This window comes from Mizuhopecten yessoensis, unplaced genomic scaffold (genome assembly GCF_002113885.1).
Source record: "Mizuhopecten yessoensis strain PY_sf001 unplaced genomic scaffold, ASM211388v2 scaffold10311, whole genome shotgun sequence".
In the NCBI taxonomy this organism is placed as follows: Eukaryota; Metazoa; Mollusca; class Bivalvia; order Pectinida; family Pectinidae; genus Mizuhopecten; species Mizuhopecten yessoensis.
This window is the reverse complement of record NW_018408483.1, coordinates 475,820-490,004: the sequence shown is the minus strand read 5'-3', so window position 1 is coordinate 490,004 and position 14,185 is coordinate 475,820. Positions and strand designations below refer to the sequence as shown.

The window sequence follows — 14,185 nt, the reverse complement described above, 5'->3', positions numbered from 1 at the left end:
GGGAAACATTCAGGTGACCCAAAATCTGGGAAACATTCAGGTGACCCATAATCTGCTGAGTAAATCTTTAATGTATTCGTCGTCATTAAATTCCATTGACGGATTTTAAATGATGGATTGGGGACGTTTAGGTGGAAAAACATGATTGACTAATTCGTACAGTAATTAGAACACAACAGTCGAAAAATCCTTATCCTAAAAGTGTTTCTACCGATGTTTATTTGTCGTTTTCGTGTACAGTCTTATTTGGTTTAACGAATGTTTGAGTGTTTTCCAGGACCTCCATAAAGTAACTCGGCCAATACAATGATGAAACCAGAATCGGCAACCAAATGAGAGCATGCTGAATTAGGTTCACCTTCATGATTACCAACTACTGATAAGTATACGTACCTCCATGATTACCAATTACTGATAAGGATGCGTACCTTCATGATTACCAATTACTGATAAGGATGCGTACCGTCATGATTACCAATTACTGATAAGGATACGTACCTTTATGATTACCAATTACTGATAAGGATACGTACCTTCATGAGTACCAATTACTGATAAGGATACCTACCTCCATGATTACCAATTACTGATAAGGATACGTACCTTCATGATTACCAATTACTGATAAGGATACCTACCTCCATGATTACCAATTACTGATAAGGATACGTACCTTCATGATTACCAATTACTGATGAGGATGCGTACCTTCATGATTACCAATTATTGGTAAGGATGCGTACCTTCATGATTACCAATTATTGGTAAGGATGCGTACCTTCATGATTACCAATTATTGGTAAGGATGCGTACCTTCATGATTACCAATTATTGATAAGGATGCATACCTTCATGGTTACCAATTACTGATAAGGATACGTACCTCCATGACTACCATTTACTGATAACGATACCTACCTTCATGATTACCAATTAATGATAAGGATACGTACCTTCATGATTACCTATTACTGATAAGGATACGTACCTTCATGAGCACCAATTACTGATAAGGATCCCTACCTTCATGATTACCAATTACTGATAAGGATCCGTCGCTTCATGATTACCAATTACTGATAAGGATCCGTCGCTTCATGATTACCAATTACTGATAAGGATGGGTGGCTTCATGATTACCAATTATTGATAAGGATGGGTACCTTCATGATTACCAATTATTGATAAGGATGCATACCTTCATGATTACCAACTACTGATAAGGATACGTACCTCAATGATTACCAACTACTGATAAGGATGCGTACCTTAATGATTACCAATTACTGCTAAGGATACGTACCTTCATGATTTCCAATGACAGATAAGGATACGTACCTTCAGGATTGCCAATTACTGATAAGGATACGTACCTTCATGTTTACCAATTACTGATAAGGATGCGTACCTTCATGGTTACCAATTAATGATAAGGATACGTACCTTCATGGTTACCAATTATTGATAAGGATACGTACCTTCATGGTTACCAATTATTGATAAGGATACGTACCTTCATGGTTACCAATTACTGATAAGGATACGGACCTTCATGATTACCAATTACTGATAAGGAGGTTACCAATTACTGATAAGGATACGTACCTTCATGGTTACCAATTACTGATAAGGATACGGACCTTCATGATTACCAATTACTGATAAGGAGGTTACCAATTACTGATAAGGATACGTACCTCCATGATTACCAATTATTGATAACGATACCTACCTTCATGATTACCAATTACTGATAAGGATGGGTGGCTTCATGATTACCAATTATTGATAAGGATGGGTACCTTCATGATTACCAATTATTGATAAGAATGCATACCTTCTTGCTTACGAATTACTGATAAGGATACGTACCTCCATGACTACCATTTACTGATAACGATACCTACCTTCATGATTACCAATTAATGATAAGGAGACGTACCGTCATGATTACCAATTACTGATAAGGATAGGTACCTCAATGATTACCAATTACCGATAAGGATACCTTCCTCCATGATTACCAATTACTGATAAGGATGCGTACCTTGATGATTACCAATTACTGATAAGGATACCTACCTCCATGATTACCAATTACTGAAAAGGATACCTACCTTCATGATTACCAATGACTGATAAGGATACGTTCCTTCATGATTACCTATTACTGTTAAGGATACGTACCTTCATGATTACCAATTACTGATAAGGATGCGTACCTTCATGATTACCAATTATTGATAAGAATGCATACATTCATGATTACCAATTACTGATAAGGATACGTACCTCCATGATTACCAATTACTGATAAGGATACCTACCTTCATGATTACCAATGACTGATAAGGATACGTACCTTCATGATTACCTATTACTGTTAAGGATACGTACCTTCATGATTACCAATTACTGATAAGGATACGTACCTTCGTTGTGTTGGATTCCGAAACTTCAAGAATCCTCTAATAGTTGCTCAACCAAGCTACTGTCCAATCTTTAAGAGTTAGATTTGCACATTTGTTGACGCTTAGATATTCTTTTATGTGAAATATTTTTAACTTGCAATATATCAATATTTCTCTGGAGCTAAAACATCCTTTAGAGTAGCTCATCATCAGGGAAGTAAAACATGTTTATACCATTTGGAGGGGAGTTCATCGTTATTGTAAAACTATATAAATCATATAAATGTATTATGACATGTAACGCTTTTATATATTTCCCCTTTGTGCAAGCTGTCGGCTCGTTTATACCATATTATCATTACTAAAGAGCACAATCGGAATTCAAAATTTGTTACATTAAGTACTACTCAACAGGCATTCGGAACACCTCGCCCCGATTCCAGTTCCTTCCAGCATAGATGACCGTATCGGCCGAGAAGTTCCGAGTGACTCAACAGGAACATGACTATACTAACCTGAGGCTCTGCTCCCTCCTCGTCCTTAATAACTGTTTTGTACTACGTGACCCATCGCAAAACATTTAGTGTGCCACTTCAATATTGATAACTGTTGAGTTGTGCCTAATGAGAATGAAGCTTTATCTTGGGAGCAAGATTCAAGACGGGCGTTAATTCATATCTAATGGGTCGCACAGCAGTATGACACATGAGTCTGCCGGATCTCATGGCGTGTTTGGTTCGCTGCGTAAGAGATACCAATATCAGTGTGACGACTTCAGTTCCGGGTTTTTTTAAGAGTCCATTTCGTTATCCTGCTACTTAAATGTGGCTGGGGTATTCGAGATACTTGGGTTTAAACATAAATATAATAAATACTACACTGTTGCTACACAAATGCAACTTCAGAATTCATAATCAATGCGAAAATCTGTGTCAATTGTTGCAGCTACATTAAATATATATTCAATATATTCGATATTCTATGTCGTATCTACCTAATATTCTTAGAAAAACAATTCCTAATATAATGATTTCTACTTTCTTCAAAGTGATCAAGAATACTCACTAGTATAAGTGCTTTTCGCTTTTAAAGGAAATTCAATGTAGTTCATGTAGGATACATTCTGAATCAGTTCGAGTTTAAATACAAGGGACATAATGCTCTTTTGTGTAAAACAAATTAATAATTGTCTCCAGATACGTATACAATTAAAACTTTAATAAAACTTTTAATAAAATTGCAAATTTACATTTTATTTCGTAAAATAATGAAACTATATGCAGACAATAAAATGTTTATAGCCACCTTGCTGATATTTGTCGAGGGCTGGTGCCGGATATTTTATGGGAAAGCCTTCTCATCTTCTATTTATCATACTTGTATATTTACCATTTTAAATAAGTTCTACATGTTTCCTAAATTAGAGACAATCTGAAGTGGCAGATAAAGGTGAATATCTCGCCATGTGATAGGGGTATTTAATTTATCACACTAAAGAGTTGATACCATAGTATATTAAAAATCTGTAATTAGATGTAATATATATGATATACTATGTAATATCAAATACCTTTACTTCAGGATTATCAAAATTTAAATTTGGATCGCAGGGACATAAACCGTCATTCACAGGGATATGTTTTTCTTCTCTTTACTGTATGGAGATTGTACAAACATACAAGGAAAATATGTACCTTCACCACACAAATACAAAACACAAGTTATGCTTAAGCGTCACCACACCAGGTGAAAATATACCACAGCGTCAACACACCACCAGGTGAAAATATACCAAAGCGTCAACACACTACCAGGTGAAAATATACCACAGCGTCAACACACCAGCTGAAAATATACCAAAGCGTCAACACACCAGCTAAAAAATATACCACAGCGTCAACACACCAGCTGAAAATATACCCAGCGTCAACACACCAGGTGAAAATATTCCACAGCGTCAACACACCAGGGGAAATATACCACAGCGTCAACACACCAGGGAAAATATACTACAGCGTCAACACACCAGGGGAAAATATAACACAGCGTCAACACACCAGGGGAAAATATAACACAGCGTCAACACACCAGGGGAAAATATACCACAGAGTCAACACACCAGGGGAAAATATACCACAGCGTCAACACACAAGGGGAAAATATTCCACAGCGTCAACACACCAGGGGAAATATACCACAGCGTCAACACATCAGGGAAAATATACCACAGCGTCAACACACCAGGGGAAAATATACCACAGAGTCAACACACCAGGGGAAAATATACCACAGCGTCAACACACAAGGGGAAAATATTCCACAGCGTCAACACACCAGGGGAAATATACCACAGCGTCAACACATCAGGGAAAATATACCACAGCGTCAACACACCAGGGGAAAATATACCACAGAGTCAACACACCAGGGGAAAATATACCACAGCGTCAACACACAAGGGGAAAATATTCCACAGCGTCAACACACCAGGGGAAATATACCACAGCGTCAACACATCAGGGAAAATATACCACAGCGTCAACACACCAGGGGAAAATATACCACAGAGTCAACACACCAGGGGAAAATATACCACAGCGTCAACACACAAGGGGAAAATATTCCACAGCGTCAACACACCAGGGGAAATATACCACAGCGTCAACACATCAGGGAAAATATACCACAGCGTCAACACACCAGGGGAAAATATACCACAGAGTCAACACACCAGGGGAAAATATACCACAGCGTCAACACACAAGGGGAAAATATTCCACAGCGTCAACACACCAGGGGAAATATACCACAGCGTCAACACATCAGGGAAAATATACCACAGCGTCAACACACCAGGGGAAAATATAACACAGCGTCAACACACCAGGGGAAAATATACCACAGAGTCAACACACCAGGGGAAAATATACCACAGCGTCAACACACAAGGGGAAAATATTCCACAGCGTCAACACACCAGGAGAAATATACCACAGCGTCAACACATCAGGGAAAATATACCACAGCGTCAACACATCAGAAAAGTATACCACAGCGTCAACACACCAGGGAAAATATACTACAGCGTCAACACACCAGGAGAAATATACCACAGCGTCAACACACCAGGGGAAATATAACACAGCGTCAACACACCAGGGGAAAATATAACACAGCGTCCATACACAAGGGGAAAATATAACACAGCGTCAACACACCTGGGGGAAATATTCCACAACGTCAACACACTAGGGAAAATATACCACAGCGTCAACACACCAGCTGAAAATATACCACAGCGTCAACACACCAGGGGAAATATACCACAGCGTCAAAACATCAGGGAAAATATACCACAGCGTCAACACATCAGAAAAGTATACCACAGCGTCAACACACCAGGGAAAATATACTACAGCGTCAACACACCAGGGGAAAATATAACACAGCGTCCATACACAAGGGGAAAATATAACACAGCGTCAACACACCAGGGGAAAATATACCACAGCGTCAACACACCAGGGGAAATATACCACAGCGTCAACACACCAGGGAAAATGAACCACAGCGTCAACACATCAAAAAAAATATACCACAGCGTCAACACACCAGGGAAAATAAAGTACATCGTCAACACACCAGAGGAAAATATAACACAGCGTTAACACACCAGGGGAAAATGTTCCACAGCGACAACACATCAGGGAAAATATCCCACAGCGTCAACACACAACCAGGTGAAAAGATACCACAGCGTCAACACATCAAAAAAAATATACTACAGCGTCAACACACCATGTGAAAATATAATACAGCGTCAACACAAAAGGGGAAAATATACCACAGAGTCAACACACCAGGGAAAAGAAAGTACATCGTCAACACACCAGAGGAAAATATAACACAGCGTTAACACACCAGGGGAAAATGTTCCACAGCGACAACACATCAGGGAAAATATACCACAGCGGCAACACACCACCAGGTGAAAATATACCACAGGGTCAACACACCACCAGGAGAAAATATAATACAGCGTCAACACACAAGGGGTAAATATACCACAGCGTCGACACACCAGGGGAAAATATAACACAGCGTTAACACACCAGGGGAAAATGTTCCACAGCGTCAACACACCAAGGAAAAATATAACACAGCGTAAACACACCACCAGGTGAAAAGATACCACAGCGTCAACACCCCAGGGGAAAATATAACACAACGTCAACACACCAGGGGGAATATATCACAGCGTAAACACACCACCAGGTGAAAAGATACCACAGCGTCAACACCCCAGGGGAAATATACAACAGTGCCAACACACCAGGGAAAATATACTACAGCGGCAACACACCAGGGGAAAATGTTCCACAGCGTCAACACATCAGGGAAAATATACCACAGCGTAAACACACCACCAGGTGAAAAGATACCACAGCGTCAACACACAACCAGGTGAAAAGATACCACAGCGTCAACACCCCAGGGGAAAATATAACACAGCGTAAACACACCAGGAAAAATATACCACAGCGTCGACACACCAGGGGAAAATATACCACAGCGTCAACACACCAGGGGAAAATATTCCACAGCATCAACACACCAGGGAAATTATACCACAGCGTCAACACACCAGGTGAAAATATAATACAGCGTCAACACACAAGGGGAAAATATACCACAGCGTCAACACACCAGGGGAAATATACCACAGCGTAAAATTATATTATACAATGTAACGTAAACACAAATTGCAAATAATAGCATGCAACAGATAACACAGGGTCAACATGCAACAGATAACACAGGGTCAACAAGCAACAGATAACACAAGGTCAACATGCAACAGATAACACAGGGTCAAAACGCAACAGATAACACAGGGTCAACATGCAACAGATAGCACAGGGTCAACATGCAACAGATAACACAGGGTCAATATGCAACAGATAACACAGGGTCAACATGCAACAGATAACACAGGGTCAACATGCAACAGATAACACAGGGTTAACATGCAACAGATAACACAGGGTCAACATGCAACAACCCAACAACACTCGACAACAGCATCAGAGAAAATAATCTGATAGTAATTACTGTTCAAAGGGGGATAACTCCTTTATGAATGTGCGATTTTGTTTCGCGGACATGAATTACAAACTTCCCCATGGGATAGTAGTGATATTAGTTTCATGATCTAAACATGATTGTGATTGGACAAAATAGTTTTCTTCTTTCATAACTGTCATTTTATAACACTTACCTCACAAGTAGTTTAAACGAACGATAATAATTGGCAAGTTGTCTTGAACGTTAGCAATTTATCTTGAAGCAACGATCCAAAACTCTTCTTCTTTGATAAAATTTAAACAACATTAAAATAATCAATATAATGAAATAATCAAAATATACGGTTTTTTTGTAGGTCAATAAATATTGTATCAAAGATCATGATTTCCGAAAGTGTCCATGTATGTTGATCCGTTATACTACATGTATATGTATACATCTTTGTTTTTTTATGTTTACTTTAATGCATTTGCACATGTGTACATGAACTGACGCATGAAAAAAAATCTGTCATATACTAAAACGTCCCACCAGTGAAGCAGCTATAAAGATAACAAATCAAAAACATTTCAATATCTAAAATAGTTTATTACACATGTCATCAGTGCTATTCATAAGTTAATATCACAAGCTCGTTACAGTCATTATCATAAGTTAATATCACAAGCTTGCTGCAGACATGATAGGGTTGTGTGTAGGCAAATGCATACTGTCTAAACAAAAAAGCTTTATCGGCAAAGCGTAAAATGTCGCTATAAGTACATATCATCAATTGAGATAAATTTAAGGAATACGTTTAACTGGAACTGGGTCCAAAGAAAAAGAAAAAGAAATCGGTATCATGTAGAAATCGGTATCATGTAGAAATTGCATTAGAAAACTAATGTGCGTGTCTGTAAGGTATACATGATCCAATAACAAAGTGAAAGTAGTGTTCACCTCTCAAACATAATACATGAATACATGTGGAATTATTAACTGATGAACAAAGGATGTGAAAAAACCGAGTCATACCATTAATATACAATATGTAAATGGAATGGAATGTTTGAAGAGCACATATCACAACCAAAGAAATAGGTTCACTTATCATTTCAGCAGTATCCACTGAAAACTTACCTCTCATGCATAGTAACATAATGTACGGCGTAATGTAACATTTCAAACGTGAAAATGGTTTTAGAAAATCAAAATAATGCTTACCCGTGGTCGACATAGAAACAACACACCAAACAAAACCTAGTGTGGTTATAAAATGGTACGGAACTGGTATCATTACATGATCACAGAGAAAGAACAGCGTCAGAATGAGATGAAAGAAAATATTTAGTTTATACAACTACAACAAAAGCACATTATGATAGTTTAACCGAAAACATGACACGACAGATAACAACAACCTGTAGTTATAGTGTGCGTGTGACAATGTTATAACATTGTTCAGCTTACTTCGATGATTGACCACATTCGTTAACAATTTTTTTGCTTAGGTTTCGTTATTGCCTTGACCTTTATATTACCATAATGCAATATTTAAATTCGATTGGATACACTTATATGTATAATAAGTGATATAAAAAGTTTAAAAAATCGGATTGCTTTCATTCACTGCTATAAGTTTATGTAAAAGAAATCCATCATTATGTTAATAACTAAGAAAAGTCATATTTATAGCTTGGACTTAATATAAGCTATAGATTAAAAATTTGCGTGAGGATATTTTATCGCTTATTTAATCAACGCAAAAAAAAACCGAGTATTTTCGTTCATTTGTTTTGAGTAATAGGAAAAATACAGCAAAACTACTTCTTTTAAACTTATATTCATAGCACAACTTTTCACTCCCCCAACTTCCCCATAAAACACTACAGCAAACACACTTTCTACAATCACTATGGCGACACACGTGCCTTTATCAAGCAGATATGATATAAAATTATAATATTTAACAACATATTAAAGAAAATCACATTTATATTGACGTATTTGAGACTGTGAATAACAATCAGTTAGATATTATGATATAAATATATACAGGAACAGAGACTGCAGTAGTTAGTACTGACAGCTAGGCTCGCTTCAACAATACCTCAGTGCAATGTTGCCAAGTGGTGATAAATCTGAAAATATATGATGTAGGGAAAACGTGTAACACTGACTGGTCTCACATTAGCACACAATGTAACAGTGGTCCGAATTCTTAAACAATAACACTCAAATAAGTAAACAAATGTCCATCACAACTCTGTTAACAAACATGAAATCAACAATTAGTCAGTCCTGGAGTGACTATCAGGCATGCGAGTCCACTATATGAAGTTCTAATTCTTTATTTTCAGGTAAAGCTTCTAACTTATTCCCAGAAATATTTTCGGTTTTCATTTGATCATAGAGAGGATTGGCGAATGCGTGAGAGGAGTCGCTCTGCCCAGCACTAGGCTTTGTGTAAACAGCATCGCCATTACTGGACAACGTGACGTTGTTGTCCTTCTGTGCGTCCCCATGGTAACCATTAGCCGATGGCTGCACAGTTACATCATACATCTGGTTACTCATGGCTAAACTGCCATCCTGAGAATGCTCGATAATATCGTCGTGAAAACGCTCATGTGGCACTTTAGCTTTTCGTAACTTTCTGACTTTAACAAAGCACACCACTGCCAGTATAGTTATGGTGAGAATGACGATAATAACAACTGTAAACGCAGCAATGGCGCCACCAGACACTTCCGACTGCTCAGATTTGTGGGGGCTCACCGTCAAGTTCCGGTCTATAGTGACGTTTTCAGTAGTAACAATGGTAGGTTCACTCGTGGTGGTGGTAGTACTTGTAATGGTAGTGGTAGTTGTGGAGGGTGGTAGTGTGGTGGATGTGGTGGTTGTAGAGGTTGTTGTAGTTGATGTGGTAGTGGTAGGTTTAGGTGTTGTGGTAGTGACGATGGTTGTCGTGGGTGTGGATGTGGTAGAAAAAGGTAGAATCGTTGGTCTAGTTGTGGTCCTTGGTGTTGTCCTGGTCGTGGTGGTTGTTCGTGCTGTTGTTGGTGGTGCTCTGGTTGTCTTGGGTAATGCTGTTGTTGTTGGTGCTCTGGTTGTCTTGGGTAAGGATGTTGTTGTTGTCATTGCAGTCTGCGGGCTCATGGTGGTCAATGGATGGTCTGAAACAACATCGCAGACTTTCAATATTGATTTACAGTGAAACAAAAAGTTTTCTAAAACTATTCACCGTTGCCGATTTCTGAATATATACATTGTACAAACAGTATATTTGTATGTATTTTTTTTTCTTTCTGTAGAAATGTAACCCATTTAATGAGAAATACAACTTTTCTGTAATTACTATACCTTTGATTTTGTGTATGATATGTTTATCTCGTTAAAGGATACTTCAATCTAGTATCGAACACTTAACTCAAATGATTATCTAAAAACTTGATTTGAATACATGACAGTGGAGGAAAACGGGTTGGCACTACACAAGAGATGCCAAGTAGACAATGAGAAGATACCTACCCCAGCACATAACGCCCACGTCTTCGGTATGGTTACAGTTGTGTGTTCCTATTCCTCGATGACTACATTCAAAAATGGTGCTCTCGTTACCAAGGCAACGCACATTGTCGAACCAGATAGGTCCGGTCCCTCTCCCGAACGCAGCGTCCTTCACAGCCTTTCCACCTGCGAAGTTGAGCTGTCTGCATACAACATTAGCCGCTAAGTCGTCCCAGAAATCATCGCAAATGGTGCCCCACTGGTTAGGTCCCTTTATATAAACTTCCACCCGGCCTGATAGCCTATCCGGGCCGCCGATCAGATGAATGCTTGTTGGTTCTAGGGATAACAACAAAACAATTTCATCAATATCCCGTTAGCATCTAATGATTTAAAGGTCAATAAGGCAAGACAAGAACAGGAGATTGGGAAACATCTAAGCAATCTAGAAAAAACGAAAAACATCCGATCGCAATGCAAATAAATGCATGTATTTATATCATAAGGGACTTCAACAATATTTCAAAGTAGAAGTTATATCCCATGTACTTACTAACTGTACGGTTGTAACACGCCGAGTATGCCCCTGGTTCGTTAAACATGCAGAGATCGTCCAGGAAGGAGGAGTTAAAACCAGTGTTAAGACAAGTCATCATCGTCTTCTCGTTGCCCTGACAGAAGAAGCCGGTCACCCACCGGTTGATCTGGGGCAGTGACTTTTCCACGTTATAGCTGACGATTCCGTCCTGGTATCCGAGCTGACGACACAATACCTTAGCATCGGCCGACTGCCACGACCATGAGCACACTGTGCCCCACACACCGTCGTAGAAGATTTCCACGCGACCCTCCGACGAAGGCTGCTGCCTACGGGTATTCAATCGGTACTTCATACCTGCTTGGAGAAAAGATAAGTTGGACAATAATATACTTATGAAATAAACATGATACACAAGGACACAGTATGCATTCATCGTCATTGCAAAACGACGACAACAGGATCTAAGTTACCTAGAACCGTGTGTATCGCTTTATAATCACCTGCATTTGCTCAATTGATTGACATGATCTTAACACAGAAACAAACAATCAAGATGCTGTATGGTTATGCAATTGGTACAGAGAACGAATAGAGACAAACAATAAAAGAAGGCAAGTGCAAATGACTCAACCAACAGTCCTTAAAACCAAAGAACTTACCCGTTTTTTTGTAACACAGTATGCCTGCGTCGTTGGAATTAAAATTACAGTTGTCGAGGTCCGGATGTGGGTTGTGGGGACAGTCCGTTAGTTTGTCCTCCGTACCCTTACATCGGACACTGCGCAACATGATTGGGCGACGGTTCTTCATGATGTGGAGGTATGCCAGACCCCCCGCGTACCCCTGGTGTTTACAGGCCACATTAGCGTCCCGGTCATCCCACTCGTGCATACACACGCGGCCCCAGATTCCGTTCTGTCGTACCTCCAGAATACCATGAACCTGGCTGGCTAGACTATCAGGGGCAATCCGAACCTTAAAACCTATTGTAGAAAACCATATTATGTTTATAAAACGTGTGTTTATTCATATACATCTTAACTTGACACATCATTTTTTCGATCGACGAAGTAACTGTAAGAATTATCTAACTACCAACATGAAGAGGACACTTTAAAATCTAGCAGGAATAATTATAAGCAATGATTTTTTTATGAAATCGACATACATAGAGTACATTACATACGTTTAGATAGAAATGAATATAAATATGTCATGTCTTGCATCGTAATCATGAGATCACCTCCTCTCGATAAGATTTGCTTGAATAGCTGTATACAAATACATATAACATGTCACATACCCGTGTCGACGACAGTGGTGTTACTGCAATACACGGATGCATACATTTTGCTTTTGCACGTGCCATTGGACGTGCTATAGCACTTTGTTATGTCTGTTGCACCCGAACGACACTTCATGTGCGTGAATCCTATGGGTCCCGTCAGGTTACCGAAGGCCGATCCGTTTATGGCACGTCCGTCCACGTAGTTCAGTCCCAGGCTTATACAGGCAACTTTCGCCTCTAAGTTGGTGAAGCCCTCGTCACACACACCGTACCACTGGTCGTCCTTGTAAATTTCCAGACCACCCATTGGGGAGTTGTAACCTTCATTTAGACGCACTGGAACAAGGTAAGAATGAATATGATTCATTAGTTTACTATACTATAATATATCGTCTTCTTCTTATTGACTTTTGATTAAAAATTCGTGAACAACCGATATACATTTTTTAGACTAATGACCAATTGAATTGCTAATGCAAGAAAAATATAACTGACCGTTCTGGTAGCAGAAAACTGAAGCGTCGTCTCTGTGAGAGTCACAAATGACCGGAAGTAACCAGCTGGCTTCGGTGAACTGGTCGTTGAAGCCTCTGTGTGGACAGTGGTGGATTCTATCTTCTCGTCCAGTGCATTGAAGATGGCTCAGCCAGATGGCACCCTTGCCCATGCCGTAGGCGGCCCCGGCAATGGCCACCCCTTCCGTGAAGTTGAGCTGTCGACACAATACGTTAGCCTCCCGATTGTCCCAGTACGCGTCACACACTGTTCCCCACGTGTTATCTATGGCGATCTCCACGCGCCCATAATTCTTTCCGCCACCATTTAGACGATACGTAAGACCTGCATCAAGAAATAAAATTATGAAAATATTGATTCTTAATCAAACATAGGTAACAGTATAAATGTGTGCTTTCATTATTTCCTGATGTTTGACTTTTTGGCTTCCCTTATTTAATGAATTTAAATGAATTTGTTTGTGGATTAACTAACCTGTTTCGTTGTAGCAGAGAACAGACGCTATGTGTGCCGTTGTGCAGTTTCCTAGTGACAACTGTGTGTTGTGGGGACAGTTGATCAGTGAAGCCTCGTTCCCGGTACAGTTGAATCCACTGAGCCAGTATGGCCCCCTCATGGCCTCCATCACGGAGTTCTCGTCGTGGAGGTATGCAATGCCGGACTGGTAACCTTGGCGACGACAGACTACCTTGGCGTCGTTGTCGTCCCAATCTGAGCCACAGATGCGACCTTGCACATCCAGATGATCCACTAATACCTGACCCTTACTCTTGTCCTCCAGCTTAAACGTGTAGCTTCCTGTCACACAGTGGACAAAGTTCAGGTTAGAATTTCATAAAGCGTGCATTTCATTTT

The 14,185-nt window shown here is 39.6% G+C and overlaps 1 protein-coding gene across 1 annotated transcript in view; it reads right to left on the bottom strand.

Annotated features, from left to right (window-relative positions):
• Positions 1 to 8,072: 8,072 nt before the first annotated feature.
• The window catches only part of LOC110460054 (deleted in malignant brain tumors 1 protein-like), a 54,082-nt gene continuing 47,969 nt past the window's right edge, over positions 8,073 to 14,185 (bottom strand). Inside the window, exons 25-31 of the mRNA XM_021512760.1 lie at positions 13,805 to 14,128; positions 13,310 to 13,654; positions 12,830 to 13,150; positions 12,186 to 12,509; positions 11,539 to 11,880; positions 11,007 to 11,324; positions 8,073 to 10,651 (exon numbers count right to left, since the gene is read on the bottom strand). Coding sequence (XP_021368435.1) covers positions 9,789 to 10,651; positions 11,007 to 11,324; positions 11,539 to 11,880; positions 12,186 to 12,509; positions 12,830 to 13,150; positions 13,310 to 13,654; positions 13,805 to 14,128 — 2,837 coding nt within the window. The 3' untranslated portion in view covers positions 8,073 to 9,788. The remainder of the gene's footprint in view (positions 10,652 to 11,006; positions 11,325 to 11,538; positions 11,881 to 12,185; positions 12,510 to 12,829; positions 13,151 to 13,309; positions 13,655 to 13,804; positions 14,129 to 14,185) is intronic.